Source organism: Lepidochelys kempii, chromosome 3 (assembly GCF_965140285.1).
Source record: "Lepidochelys kempii isolate rLepKem1 chromosome 3, rLepKem1.hap1, whole genome shotgun sequence".
NCBI lineage: Eukaryota > Metazoa > Chordata > Testudines > Cheloniidae > Lepidochelys > Lepidochelys kempii.
This window is the reverse complement of record NC_136382.1, coordinates 129,950,778-129,966,719: the sequence shown is the minus strand read 5'-3', so window position 1 is coordinate 129,966,719 and position 15,942 is coordinate 129,950,778. Positions and strand designations below refer to the sequence as shown.

The 15,942-nt window shown below is 45.3% G+C and overlaps 1 protein-coding gene across 7 annotated transcripts in view; it reads left to right on the top strand.

Annotated features, from left to right (window-relative positions):
• WDR27 (WD repeat domain 27) overlaps positions 1-15,942 on the top strand; it is a 188,780-nt gene that overhangs the window by 6,874 nt on the left and 165,964 nt on the right. For all 7 annotated transcript variants that reach the window (XR_012158137.2, XM_073337962.2, XM_073337963.2 and 4 more), the window contains 2 exons: positions 7,319-7,443; positions 14,372-14,485. Coding sequence is in view for 6 of the 7 variants with exons in the window: in XM_073337962.2 (XP_073194063.1) it covers positions 7,319-7,443; positions 14,372-14,485 (239 nt within the window). In the remaining variant the exon portion in view is untranslated. The remainder of the gene's footprint in view (positions 1-7,318; positions 7,444-14,371; positions 14,486-15,942) is intronic.

Below are 15,942 nucleotides of genomic sequence, written 5' to 3'. Positions count from 1 at the left end.
TTCCCTTTTAAGTTTTGTCTCATGGAGATTGAGTCCTGCCGGCAGTCATACTGCACCATCTTCTGCCGAGCAGCCAGGAGACGACGATGGCTGGCAGTCATACTGCACTGTCTGCTGCCAGCAAGATGTATAAAGATAGATGAAGTGGATCAAAACAAGAAATAGACCAGATATGTTTTGTATTCATTTTCTCCCCCACTCCCTCCGTGAAATCAACGGCGTGCTAAACCCAGGGTTTTGAGTTTGATCCTTGAGGGGGCCATTCTGTTTCTCCTTGATGCAAAGCCACCACCTTTGTTGATTTTAATTCCCTGTAAGCCATGTTGTCAGTCGCCCCTCCCTGCGCCAGAGCAATGGCAGACAATCGTTTCGTGCCTTTTTTCAGCACCGACGCCGTAGCACTGGGAACATGGAGCCCTCTCAGATCACTGCAGCAATTATGAGCACTATAAACACCGTGCGTGTTATCCAGCAGGATATGCAGAACCATAACCTGCAAGAAAAGCGAAACCAGGTGAGGAGGAGGTGACTGCAGCATGGTGACAAGAGTGATGAGGACATGGACATAGACTTCTCACAAAGTACGGGCCCCTGCAATGTGCACATCATGGTGTCAGCTGGGCAGGTTCATGGCATGGAACGCCGATTCTGGGCCCGGGAAACGAGCACAGACTGGTGGGACTGCATAGTGTCGCAGGTCTGGGACAATTCCCAGTGGCTGTGAAACTTCCGCAAGTGTAAGGGCACTTTCATGGAACTTTGTGACTTGCTTTCCGCTGCCCTGAAGTGCAAGAATACCAAATTGAGAGCAGCCCTCACAGTTGAGAAGCGAGTGGTGATAGCCCTGTGGAAGCTTGCAACGCCAGACAGCTACCGGTCAGTCGGGAATCAATTTGGAGTGGGCAGATCTACTGTGGGGGCTGCTGTGATGCAAGTAGCCAACACAATCAAAGATCTGCTGATATCAAGGGTAGTGACTCTGGGAAATGTGCAGGTCACAGTGGATGGCTTTGCTGCAATGGGATTCCCTAACTCTGGCGGGGCAATAGATGGAACTCATATCCCTATCTTGGCATCAGAGCACCAAGGCAGTGAGTACATAAACCGAAAGGGGTACTTTTCAGTGGTGCTGCAAGCACTGGTGGATCACAAGGGACATTTCACCAACATCAACGTGGGATGGCTGGGAAAGGTTCATGACGCTCCCGTCTTCAGGAACTCTGGTCTGTTTCAACAGCTGCAGCAAGGGACTTACTTTCCAGACCAGAAAATAACCCTTGGGGATGTTGAAATGCCTATAGTTATCCTTGGGGACCCAGCCTACCCCTTAATGCCATGGCTCATGAAGCCATACACAGGCACCCTGGACAGTAGTCAGGAGCTGTTCAGCTACAGGCTGAGCAAGTGTAGAATAGTGATAGAATGTGCATATGGGTCTTTAAAAGCACCCTGGCACAGTTTACTGAGTCATTTAGACCTCAGCGAAACTAATATTCCTATTGTTATTACTGCTTGCTGTGCGCTCCACAATATCTGTGAGTGTAAGGGGGAGACTGAGGCAAATCACCTGGCTGCTGATTATGCGCAGCCAGATACCAGGGCGGTTAGAAGAGTACAGGAGGGCACGGTGTGAATCAGAGAAGCTTTGAAAACCAGTTTCATGACTGGCCAGGCTACGGTGTGAAAGTTCTGTTGGTTTCTCTTTGATAACCCCCCTTCTCCCCCCGGATTTACTCTACTTTCCTGTAAATTAAGCACCCTCCCTTCGATCACTGCTGGCAGACGCAATCACATTCATGCATTCTTTATTTATTCATCACACAAATAGGGGGATAACTGCTAAGGTAGCCCAAGAGGGGTGGTGGTGGGGATGGGACTACCCGAGTAGATCAACTGTGGTGGTTTATCCCTACAGAGAGATGGGACAAAAAGGCCATTCTGGCACAACTTAAGGCCCACCACAGGATCCCCATGAAGTGTGGGAGCCCAGACAGTCAAAGCACCTCCCCAGTCAGGTGACTACTTCATGTGCAGTTAACTGGGCCACTTCTAGCTGACTTTAGAGCTTGCAAGATAGAGAAACTGGTGGTGTCAGTACAAGTTAACGGAGTCTGGGCCCACAGCTTAATAGACATGAGGGAGAAACTTCAGGCACCCTATTTTTTCAGTGCATCCATGAGGTGTATGTCTGTACGCCATGAGGCAAGTCCAGCTAACAATACAGAACTGCACGGACATCACGCATGTAGGGGTGGCCCTGAACTTAGCCTACCCTAATATAATTGGGTGATACAAGAAGTTATTACAGGTACTGATGGAATTAGGAAGGGGGGGTGGTCCCTGGAGGGGACAGTGGGAGAGACAGAAGATGCAATCAGAGGAGACCTCCAGGGGTTGGTTGGATTAGGTGGAGATGACAACTCAGGGGAAGGAACATCAATGCACTCAGGTAATGGTCCCAACCCCAAAAACAATGACCATAGGGAAGGGCCTTCCATGTCCCCAGTCAGTGATCCTACTCATGGCCCATGCCCTGCAGTAGCTCAAGCTAAGGACTAGCACACTCCATCCCCTGATGTAGAGCTGCTTTTGAGCTGAGCTGACTTCATTGTCAAGCAGCAGAATCATTTAACATTTGTCTAGACCTACAGATTGTCCATGTCAACAATAAAGTACACGAGCCACAATTATGAAAACAATAGCCACAGTTTGAATTACAAAGGGGAAAAAAAACTGGTTGGCAAAAGACCCACAGACCAGAGAAGACTAGCTGTAACTCTTTGTTCCCAAAAAGTTTCAACAGGAAGTGTTAAATCTGGCCCTCATGATATACTGCGAAGGACATCTTGGGTAGGAAAAAACACTGGAAATGGTGACCCTGAGCTTTTGTTGGCCTCAAGTCCACCAGGAAGTGTGGGAGTATTGTGCTTCATGCCCCAAATGTCAGTGGGTGAATCCCAGGAAGGTCCCTAAGGCCACTCTAGTATGTGCCCCCCACCCCCCCCACACATTGTAGGGACCCTATTCAAAAGAGTAAGGATGGGTTTAATAGGGTCACTGGAAAAAGCGTGCAAGGCACCAATACATCTTAGTGAGCATGGACTAAGCTTCATGCTACCCTGAGGTGATGCCCCTCTGCTCCACAAAGGTGGCAGTCATCATCACCAAGTTGATAAATGTTTTGCCTAGGTAGGGATTCTTAAAGAAATAATTGCTGGCCAGGGAACCATTTTTGTGTCACAGGTAATGGAAGACCTATGTAACTTGCTAAAGGTGAAAGCCCTAAGAACATTTGTTTATCACTGACAAACTGGCGGAGTGTTTCAATAACACCATGACAGAGATACTTAAGAAGTTTGTGGCCTCCGATCCTCATTAGTGGAATCAGCTCCTACCCTCCCTTCCGTTCTCCATGTGGGAAGTTCCCTATACTTCTATGGGATTTTCTCCATTTGAGTTGCATTATGGGAGACAGCCCTGGGGAATGTTAAATCTGATTAATGAAACATGGAAGGGACATGAATCGGTCCACCAACTCAGGACAGTATATACTGTGATTAAGAGAGAAGTTAAAATCCCTGTGTGAGTTTGCAAAGGAGAACTTGTTGAAGACTCAACATGACCAAGAGAAGAACTATAACAAAGGTGCCCATATCCGAGAATTCCAAATGCGCCCAGGTGCTGCTTCTGTTACCCAACTCTGAGTCTAAACTGTTGGCTTGGTGTCAGGGTCTCTTTCAAATAATAAGACGGTTTGGAGCTGTAGATTATGAAGTTCACCAGCCTGGGAAAAGGTAAGTCTCACAAATAAATCACATCAATTTACCAAAGGTATGGAAAGAACAGGAGCGGCTCTTCATCACTCCATTGCCCACTGAGCCTGAGCTGTGCCACAGTGGTTCTCCAGTTGGGGACTGTATCAACCGGGTAAGGCTTATGACCCCACAGGAACAGCAGATACACACTCATCAGCACATTCCCCTCTGTGTTTTTGGCACCACCAGGCCAGATGCGTCTGGTGCTCCATTATATAGAGACTGAACCTGGCCAGAAAGCGTGCAACCATTACCCAGAAAAAATGTGGGCAATTGTGAGACAAGAGCTACAGAAAATGTTGGCCATGAGGGTCATCCAGGAGTCTCACAGTGAGTGGTGAAGTCCAATAATGTTTGTACCCAGACAGGACAGCTCAACATGATGCTGCATAGATTTTCAAAAGTGAATGCAAGATCCAAATTTGATGTCTGTCCCATACTGCGTGTCGACGAATTGCTGGAGAGGCTGCCAGCTATATATTCACCCTTAACCTATCTAAGGGGTACTGGCAGATGCCCATATCCCTGATTCCAGTGAAAAAACTGTCTTTTTTTAATGCTCCTGGGCTTATTCCAGTTTAGAACTATGCTCTTAGATCTGCATGGGGCAATGGTTGTGTTCCAGAGGTTAATGGATAAGGTATTGTGTCCCCATAGTCAATATATGGCTGCTTATATCAACAATATTGTCATCTAGAGCAGAACCTGGGACAACCATATACATCACCTCCCAGTGGTCCCACGGACAGTCCAAGAGGCCAGGCTGACAGCTAACCTGGCTAAAGGTTGATTAGCCAACCGGGAAGTGAACTATCTGGGGTACGCTGTGGGCAGGGGACAGCTATGCCCATTAGTAAGGAAGATAAAGGCCTTGTCACAAGGCCAGATCCCCTCTATGAAGAGACAAGTGCACAGCTTCCTGGGGCTAGTGGGATACTATATGCAGTGGTTCACAAACCTTAGCAACCCAAGGACCCCCATTTTGATTTAAAAATTTTCAGGGCCCCCCTGCCCTGTCCCTTCTCTGAGGCCCTGCCCCTGCTCATTCCATCCCCCCTCCTGCTGTCGCTCGCTCTCCCCCACCCTCACTCGCTCTCACTAGGCAGGGGCATGAGATTGGGGTGCTGGAGGGGGATGAGGGCTCTGGGTTGGGGCTGAGTATGAGGGGTTTGGGGTGTAGGAGGGGGCTCAAGGCTGGGGCAGGAGGTTGGAGTGTAGGGGTGAGGGCTCTGGGGTATGGCAGGGGATGAGGGGTTTGGGATGCAGCAGCGGGCTCAAGGGTGGGGCAGAGGGTTGGGGTGTGTGTGGGGATGTGGGCTCTGGGAGGGAGTTTGGGTGGGGGAGGGGACTCTGTACTGGGCAAGGGGTTGGGGTGTGGAAGGTGTTCAGGGTGTGGGGTCCTGGCAGTGCTTACTGCGGCTCCCAGGAAGTGGCTGCCAGGTCCCTGTGGCCCCTAGGTGCATGGGCGGCCCGTGAGGCTCTGTGCGCTGCCCCCACGCCAGCAGGCTCTGTCCCCACAGCTCCCATTGGTCGTAGTTCCTGAGCTGGCACTTGGGGTGGGGCAGCTTGCGGAGCCCCCATGGGCAGCCACAGAGACCTGGCGTCCGCTTCTGGGAGCCACATGGAACCAAGGCAGGTAGGGAGCCTGCCTTAGCCCCGGGCAGGCAACTCTACTAGTGCCTCTTGCACGCTGCTGATCAGCTGTTCCCTGGCATGCAGGAGGTATTGGGAGGGAGGGGAAGGAGTTATCAGCGGGGCCCTTGGACCTCCTGGAGTACGCTTGCGGAACCCCAGGGGTCTGCGGACCCCAGTTTGAGAAATGCTGCTGTCGGTTGTTCCTACCCAACTTTGCCACAATAGCTGCACCCCTAACAGGCTAGTAAAAGATGCCACACCCAGAAAGATCCAGTAGACTGTGGCCTGTGACAAGGCCTTCCAGGCACTAAAAAAAGTCTGTTTTATTACACCTTTTATAAAACAGGAACCTGTTTTATTACACCTTGACATTTTAAAACCTTTTATTTTACAAACAGACGCATTGGATGTTGATCTTGGAGATGGATTGTTGCTCCTCTCCCCCTACTTCTTGCATCCTATCGTATATCATAGCAGGAAGCTGTTTCCTTGAGAAGTCCCCTAGTCAGTGATAGAGAAGGTGCTGTAATGGTAAAGTTGGCTGTTGAGGCCTGGCTTTGCTTCCTGTGGGGCCAACCATTCCAGCTAGTGACAGATCATGCACCCCTACGATGGCTACATTCTATAAAGGATCACAATCACTGAGTCATGTAGTGGTATTTGTCCTGCCAACCATACCGCTTTGAAGTACTGCATTGACCCAGTAAAGGTCATAAAAATGCAGCCTTCTTTTCCTGAGACTGAGGGAACTGTCAATACAAGCAAGCCCGGTGACTGAAAAATTATGGGGAAGGGTGTGTGATGCAGTCTACAAGCTTCACATGGAAGCAGGGTGGGGAGTAGACCAATATGGGACAAGGGTGGCTTTGCCCTTCAACAGGTGCAAGGCATATTGCCAGTGGAGGAAGAGTTCAAAGGAGCACTGGTAGCACAGGAAAAAGTGGGGAGTGAGCTGCATATGGAATCAGGAAGCGTGGCTGATGCTGAGAGCTGTGTGGAGAGTGGCAACAGCTTTATGAAGGCTGTGCTAACAGGAGGGACTTTGGTGCCCCCTCCTCTCCTTGGGGATTTGAAAGCCTTAAGCAAAATTGACCGAACACAGACAGACTGAGGAGAGTCTGCTAAACCAGTAATCACGCCCCAAGCTGAGGAGATTCAGACTGGTATGAAGTGACCCAAGTGGAAACATATTTTGGGGTAGCTTAGTAACTGGAGCTGGGCACTTTGATATATGCTAGGGCCCTCGGATCTGGTGGAGTGGGTGGGCCCGGGTCCCCCTACCTTGGGCCCCACTTCCCCCTGGCTCCCTTGTAGTAACCAAGCTCTGGGGGAGCAATCGCAGCACAAGGGGGTGATTGAGGCCACAGCTGGTGCCCTCTCAGACAACTAGAGCAGCAGAAACTGTAAAGCAATGACCAGACCACTAGGCAAGCTGGTCATGAGACCTTCCTGCTTTTGATACACAAGTTAACTTGTAAGATGTCTTCTCCCCTGGCCCCCCCAATATTCTGTTATAAAAAGACAAAAAATGGCAAGCTATTTTGGGCTACATTTGAAAACTGGATGATTTAAATGTTTTTAGTATAAAATTGAGCAAACAGTTCATTCAGATGGTTCCCTAGAAGTTGTCTCCTGAATGTTAATTATAAATTTGGAGGTGAAAGGTAGTAATTAAAGAGTGAAATAAAGGGAATAAAGTCCTGTTTTAAATGAAAAGCTCAACACATCCTTAACTTTTGAGTGGCTATTGACCTGTAGTAGCCATTCAGTTACTAAATTTATAGTTATGCTTTAAATTTAAAACTATATTGAAGTGTTTGAATTTTTGTTTTTATGACACAATACTAATCTTTTTAAAATTATTATAGGGTTAATGCCTCGAGGAATTGTTATAGGAACTCTTTTGGGAATGGTGCTTTATGTACGATTTAGTCCAGATGACCAGGCTGTGGCAGTATGTGCTGGAAATCGGATATATATGTTAAATGCAAAGGTGAGTTGTCTTTTCTCTTGAAAATAGATGTTAAAGATTCTAGAAACATGTTCACTTTCAAATTAAACCATACTAATTAAAAGCAACATGTTTTTCAGAAAACCTGATATTTATTGAGCAAAAATGTTCATCTGCTTGTAGATGAAAATTGGCATGGCCTAATGCGTGATATTAATATATATCCCAGACAATATTAAGATGAAGTTACGGTTCAGAGTATGTATCAGTAACTTAAGGGTAGAAAACATTACAGGGATGTTGTAACTATTCCCAAATTAAGCGTTATAAACTGAGGAAATTCAGAATTAAGGTTACTTTTAAAAGAAATCATCATAAAGCCATCGCAGTTAGTACATTACTTGTGTGCCTGCATATTAGGCTCCTTGCGTTAATGCTGCATGTGCTCACCAGGAGTGCTTTTCTCAATGCACAGTGTTGTGCACCATGGGTAGGTATCCCAGTGTGCAACTCGTCACTATCCCGTGCAATGTCTTTGGGGAAGTTTTGGCAATGTGTGGTGAAGCAGAAACAAGTCGTGTATGGTGACTGGGAGCAAAGGGTCAACTTTCCAGCATGCAACTTTCTCCATCCCATAATGTCATTCATATCCCATAATTTTTGTGCCTTATTAAAAAATCCCATAAACCTGCACGGCCCTCCTTGCTGTCGTCCATCTGTCACAGAAAAATGGAATGTCCACAGCTCTTTACTACTGTCATGAGCATAGCAAGCACAGGACAGAATCCTCCAGTATTTGCAGAGCTGCAAGAAGAACCAAATCGGGGGACAGGACAATTTCATGGAGGACACACTGCTGTGGGACATGGCGAAAATTCAAGGTTGTTGGGTGGCATTCATTCATGGAGCAGCTGCGGACAGTGAAGTGCTGCTTCTCGGCCCGAGAAACGAGCACTGATGGGTTGGATCACATTGTAATGCAGGCTTGGGATGATGAGTAGTGACTGCAGAACTTTTTGGATGAGCAAGGCCACATTCCTGGATCTGTGTTGCACTCACTCCAGCTCTCCAGTGCGTGGACATCAGAATAAGAGCAGCACTGACAGTGAAGATATGAGTGGCAATCTTACTGTGGAAACTTGCAATGCTTGATTGCTACCAGTCAGTGGGAAATCATTTTGGAGTTGGAAAATCCATTGTGCAGGCCGTTGACACCATAGGCACCGACTCTGTGGAAAAATTAGCGGGTGCTCTGCACCCACCAGCAGCCAAGCTCCCCCCCCCCCCCGAGCTCACCGTGTCCCTGCTCCTCCCCCTCCCAGCACTTCCTGCCCGCCGCCTAACAGCTGCTTGGTGGCGCTTAGGACTTTCCGGGAGGGAGGGGGAGAAGTGGGGATTCGGCGCACTCAGGGAAGGAAGCAGTAAAGAGGCGGGGCAGGGGCGGTAACTTGGGGGAAGGGGGTGGAATTGGGGTGGTGCAAGGGTGGTGTAGGGGCAGGGCCAGGGGTGGGGGGTCGGCACCTATGGTTGACATGCAAGTATGCGGGGCCATTAATCCCCTCCGGCTCTTGGCAATTTGCAGGATGTAATGGATGGATTTTCAGCAGTGGAGTTCCTGAAATGTAATGGAGTGATAGATGGCACACACATCCCTATTTTAGCACCAGGCCACCTTGCCCCAGAGTGCATCAACAGAAAGAGCTACTTTTCTATGGTTATGCAAGTGTTGGTGGATCACTGAGGATGCTTCACCAACATCAACATTGGCTGGTCAGGGAAGGTATATGATGCTTGTCTTTTTAAGAACACAGGACTGTTAAAGTTACAAGCTGGGACTTTCTTCCCCGACTGGTGGATTAACATTGGTGATGTTGAAATGCCAATAGTGATCCTGGGGGCCCAGCCTAACCCTTGTTCCTGTGGCTCTTGAATCTGTACACTGGCCACCTCAATAGCACCAAGGAAAGATTCAACTACCAGCCCAGCAGGTGTAGAATGATAATTCATAGAATCATAGAATATCAGGGTTGGAAGGGACCCCAGAAGGTCATCTAGTCCAACCCCCTGCTCAAAGCAGGACCAATTCCCAGTTAAATCATCCCAGCCAGGGCTTTGTCAAGCCTGACCTTAAAAACCTCTAAGGAAGGAGATTCTACCACCTCCCTAGGTAACGCATTCCAGTGTTTCAACACCCTCTTAGTGAAAAAGTTTTTCCTAATATCCAACCTAAACCTCCCCCACTGCAACTTGAGACCATTACTCCTCGTTCTGTCATCTGCTACCATTGAGAACAGTCTAGAGCCATCCTCTTTGGAACCCCCTTTCAGGTAGTTGAAAGCAGCTATCAAATCCCCCCTCATTCTTCTCTTCTGCAGGCTAAACAATCCCAGCTCCCTCAGCCTCTCCTCATAACTCATGTGTTCCAGACCCCTAATCATTTTTGTTGCCCTTCGCTGGACTCTCTCCAATTTATCCACATCCTTCTTGAAGTGTGGGGCCCAAAACTGGACACAGTACTCCAGATGAGGCCTCACCAATGTCGAATTGAATGTGCTTTTGGTAGATTGAAAAGACAATGACATTGTTTCCTCACAAGACTGGATGTCAGTGAGAAAAATAATCCCAGTGGTTGTAGCTGCCTGTTGTGTCCTGCATAATATCTGTGTGGCAAAGGGGGAAAAAATTGCCACTGGGGTGAATGCAGAGGAAGGAGCCTCAGTAAGTTGTGCGAAGGCGGAGCAGCTTGAACAACCAGGCACAAGGGCTATTAGAAAAGCTCAGCACGGAGCCATACAATTCAGAGTCCTTTAAAGAGCACTTTAGCAGAGAGCCACAGTAGTGTGTTGTGGCGCACTGTGTTCTACCTGGCCCTGCAGTGTTGGAGTCTGTTAGGAATTGTGTGGTGCTTGGTGCACATCTATGACTATAACACTGTCAATGCACCTATTGATTTTGTGGTGCTTGCTGTACATCTATGATTTGATTGTTACGGTGTTTGTCCCTGTTCCTGTGAATTGTCACGTTGTACAATAACAACTAAGTGGGTGCTTTCACTACCTCTTGGCACTTTGCAGCATATGTTGTGATCTAATGAAGATTAAATTATTTTCCAAACAGAATTTAATTGAGTAACAAAACAACTGCCAAAAAAAAAAAATTTGTGCAATTTTAAAGCAAATACATTTAAAAACTTAAGTTCTGGCCCATTAATTTATTAAGGGGAAATAACATTCATGTCCATTTTGGCTACACATACAGCAATTGTGGCTCACACAGGTCAGTGTATGCGAAACTGTGGTTGTCCTTACTGTCCCCCAGAGTGGTAGGGGTAGGGATGCAGCCCCAAATGCCATGTGGAATCTTGAGGGTGCTGTAATGGAGTTCTGCATGGACTGCAAAGATATGCAAGCCTGTGGTTGTTGAACCTGTAGGTCCACAAGAGTCTGCAGCATCAGTGTTTGCTGCCGGTGAAGCCCCATTATGTCCTGGTACGTCTCCTCCTTTTTCCTGCAGGGACTTCTAGGCCTTTCTCTTGTTTATTTCCTTCTCCATACAGTCTGCAATATTCAACCTGCAGGCCTTCTATTTGTGGTCTGGTGCAGCAGTGGCTTGCAGGATCTCTCTGAACATGTCATCCTGAGTCCTCTTCTTTCTCCTCCTTATCTGGCTAAGACATGCTGCAGGTGCAGAAAGGGATCTCTTCAAGGGTGCAATGACAACTGCTGAAGTATCTTTGTCAGTATAGTCACAAAGAAAGCAAAAATTAAGATTCAGAACACCCTTCCCTTGCCCCCCTAAAATTTTAAAGAAGACATGTTTATTGACACTTGTGCTTCAGAGCGTTTGTGCATGACACCACTCACAGTACCAGCCATGGTTAGTATGACCCACCAGGGGCAAGGGGAAGTGAGTAGGGATTTGCTTAGTTATCTGAAACTATTTGCATAGGGCAATGACACTGAATACTGGCACCGTTTTCCACATGTAGTGGTGATTTTAGTCAATATCTCACTTCTGAGAATAACAAGGGGACAAAGAGGACAGCTGCTGCTGGTGTCCCTAACATGGATCCGCAGGATTGGTGCTACCTCCCCAGCTTTGAAACAGTCTCTAGGAGGAACTCTTTCTGTGTGCCAGACCCGCAAGGGGTCTCATTCTTCCTCCAGGGTAGACCACACAGCCTCACCTTTAGGACTCCAGCACTCCTGCTTCACACCATGAGCTCTGTTTAGCAAATCCAGATGTGATAGGCTCCTGTTGGAGACTTGCACACTCTTCAGGGATTAATGCACCCCCTGAAGCATTTGTAGTGACACTCAGTGTTACCAAAACAGTAGGGTTTATTAGTTAACTGGAACACAGCATAGGAAGTCCTCCAGGTTAGCATAGAGAACTGAAGATTAAAGCATAGCCCAAGTCCATTCTGGTTATCCCTGAGACCAGCCATGCTATAGTGAACCCAGTTGTTCAAACTCTGTCTGTTTCTCAGTCCGACCTCTTTGGTCAGATCCAGGTGAGAGCCCCCCTCCTTCCAGCAGCCAACCCTTATCCTCCCACCTCCCCAGTCCTTTGTTTTCAAGCTGGGGGCTGTTGCTCAATTTCGCTGCTGAGAGATGTGGAAATCCATCTCCTTTTGGGTTGCTAGATGTCCATTGTCTTCTTGAATTCTCCATTGATAGGGGATTGGCCTCAGCCAGGCTTTTTTTTTTCTTTTTCCCCCAATGACTCATTCAGCCTCAGACAGCAAGGCAACAATCATACCATTGTGTCTTAGCCTGCCCTGAGAGCAAACAGTCCTTTTCCACCCCTGAGTAACAATTAAGCACATATGGGAAACTGAGGCGTGCATGTAGGGTTCATAAAATTATTACAGAAATTTCCACTTTGCCAGTGCTAAAGGCACCTGGCCTATTTGCCGCTAGCCTGTTAACTTAGGCAGGCACCACTGCAGTAATCACAGGCTGGCATGAGAAAGTTTCATACTGTGGAAGAAGAAATAAGGCTGCCATCCCTAGAAGCCTTCAGGAGAGGATTGCAGGGTACTTCTATGAAAGTTTCATCCAGGCTCTCTCAGGAGGATGCAAGGGACATTGCTGTGTACATCAACAACCTGCTTTGCATGTCCCCTTCCTCTCCCAGCCTGATTCTACAGGGGAATAAAAGCAGATAACAATTCTACTTCTTTGTTGTACCGCTACCTCTTCTAGTATGAGTAAATTAATGAAAAGTCAGTAGCTGTGTCCTGCTAAGTTGGAAGTGCTGTCACTGTAATGGAAATTAACGTACATATTTACCTTCACTATAGTCCAATAAGTTCTGACAGTTGAGCACAGGTTAACTTGGCTTGTAATACTTGGTTCTGAGATAATTACAACATTCCTATAATGTTTTTGACTCCACAGTTATGGATATTTATTCTCAACCATAGCTTCTTTTTAATATGCAGCTTTTTATGTGCGAATTTCCTTATTTTTTTAATTACTAAAAGATTCATACACAAACACTAAACAAAAAACCCAAGGATGAATGCTCTCATGCAGTATCTCTAAGGATCTGAGGATATATAGCATCGGTCTTAAATAATGTTTTTAATTTGAATTTTTAAGGGCAGATATGCCATTACCCCAAAGTACCTAGAGTGGATCAGCTAGTCACCAGAGAAGCACAAAGCAGCCAAAGCATACTAGTAAATCTGTCCCTTAATTTGCAGTTTTAATGGCTTGTTTAAAGTCAATTTAAAGTCTTAATGGCTTGCTGTGTTAGTGAGACTGGTGCCTTGTTGCAGTTCTCTCAGATGTGTTGCCTTAATGTACAGTGGAGTTGAGGCAATGGTGCCATTGGAACCTTTCAAACACTTATGACCAAGCTAGCATGCTGCCCAACTATTACTGCTCTTTACAGATTCCATGTTACCTAGCAGTAAGAACTGTTGACACATGTCCAGTCTTCTTCATACTACAACCAATATAATTGTTACATGCAAATTAGGTGTACAGGAGGTGGTGATTGGTCGAGGTACTTTTTATGTCACAAAAAGTGGCCTCTTTTAAGAGTTACTTGAGCTATTGACCTGAGTCTGTGTAGCTTATTTAATCACAGCAATTAGGTACAACAATCATTAATAATTTTGTTTAATTACAACCTGACTTCAAATATGCACAGGATTTCAATTAATTTTAACGATTTGGAAAGTTTGAGTGTTTTGTTTTATTGTTAAAATATTTTTTGATAAAGAAAAGATGGGCTCAGATGCTACATTTCTTAAAGGACCCATTTTTAAATAGTTTTAATTCCAACTAATAGATTTATTTGTAAATTCTCAGAAAAAAACATTGTACTCAGAGTAAGTGTGGTAAATTTGGAGCGGATACACTGAATTTTTCGTACGAAACAGAGGTTGAATCCCCAATTTAAGTGTAAAATAGAACTCAGTAAAACGTAATGGAGTTGCAGTGCCTCTATAACTTTGTGTTGTGACCTAGACTCACATGGGAAATAAATTGTAAACAATTATTACATGATTTTGAGAGAAGAATTGGTGCCAAGAAAAATATAGCATGGTATCAGCCTTTAAGAAGTTGGGAGGGGGAACGGGAGGAAGGAAAAATTAAAAAAAAAAAATACAGGCATGTTGATTTATTCTCATTACTGGGGAAAACATTAGCACAAATAATAAGGTGTTTAGGTGTGTAAGTCCATTGAGGGTAATAACATAGAAATTTATAGATGAACCTGAAAGTATTTTTATATGTTGTTATGTTTGGAGAAGGGAATACAATAGACATAGTGATTTTTGCCAGTGATACAATACATTTGGGAGTAAGAAAACAGGTGTACGTGAAATAGTATAATGTGCCCCAGTTTGACATTCTTTTTGTAGTGGTATTTTTTAATTACTTAAGTCAGAACAAATGAAACTTTTTTATGTTGAAGTTTGATCTACTTTTCTTTCTTGTTCAACTAATCACAGAATGAGGCTATATTAACTGAGTTGGAAGGCCATCTGGCTCCAGTGACTGCAGCTGAGTTTTGCACCTGGGAGAGAAATATGCTTATATCAGTCTCTGAAGACAGAAGCTTTAAGGTAAGGAAAGCATACTCTACTTTTAACAAATGTAGTCTCTTTGGAGTAAAATGGGCATTTTTCCCTTTAAATACTTAACATAAGAATGGCCATACTGGGTTAGATCAGTGGTCCATCTAGCCCAGTATATGATCTTCCAACAGTAGCTGATGCCAGATGCTTAAGAAGGAATGAATAGAAAATGGCAATATATTTAGTGATCCCTCCCCTGTCGTCTAGTCCCAGCTTCTGGTAGTCAGAGGTCTAGGGATGCCCAGAGCATGGGACTGTGTACCTGACCATCTTGGCTAATTTCCATGGATGGACCTATCATCCAGGAACTTTGTTGCCCTTCTCTGTACTTTTTTGTTATGGGGCGACCTGAAATGCTCAAAGTATTGATGGTGGTATTCTCCAGTGGTTTCTAACATTCTGTTAGCTTTTTGGCTGTCACGGCAAATTGAGCAGATGTTTTCAGAGAACTATCCACAGGCACTCCAAGATCTCCTTCTTGAATGGAAACAGCTAATTTAGACCCATCATTCTGTATGTGTAGTTGGAATTGTGTTTTCTGATGTGCATTACTTTTATCAACATTGATATTTAATCAAGATGGTATAAAACAAATACTCATTGATTCCCTGTTCCTTAGTTGAACTGGTTGGGAATTTCCCTCAAAATGATTTTTTGAAGGAAAAAATTCAGGTTCCACAAAATCAAAATTTTCCTTCAGCAAAATCTAAATGAAATATTTTGCTTCAGGTCTGTTTGGCCCTAATTGAAATATTTCAGTTTGTTTAACTGAACAGAAAAGTTTGATGTTGACTACTGTGAAATGAAACTGCATCTTCCTATGCTGCTGCAGTGCCTCATGGGAGTTTTAGTTTAGGAGTTTTAGTTTGGATGCTTCATACCCCCATTCTCTCCTTTGGGCAGGTTCCTTGGCCAGACTACATCTTCCATGATGCACTGTGGTCTACCCTTTGCTCAAGTTACATGATGGGGAAATGTAGACTGGCTGTGGCGCCCAACCCATAGGGAAAAATTGGAGCCTGAGACAAGTCCTATGAGGTACTGTGGTATCTGAGGAAGATGCAGTTTAATGTCAAACTAACTCAAAACATCCTGTTCCAAGTCAGTTAAATACACTGAAATAAAATGTTTCAATGTAGGAATGTCAAAATGTTTCATTTCATTTTGACATTTCTGAATAAAATTCTTTTGTGACTTTTTGTTCAGTGAAAATTATTGTTTTGACTTCTTATGCCAAATTTGGACAAAACCAAATGTTAAAATATTGGAATTTCCTGCAGGATGGAAATCGGCTTTTCATTCAGATCTAGTCCTTTAATTTATCTTGGTGAAAAAAATAAGTGTATGTGTGGGGATAGTCCAGATCTTGTGGAAAGGAGTATATTGTCAAGAAAACACATCTGCGGAAAAAATTGCCCGTAGTTGTTACTTAGCTCTCATTTTGG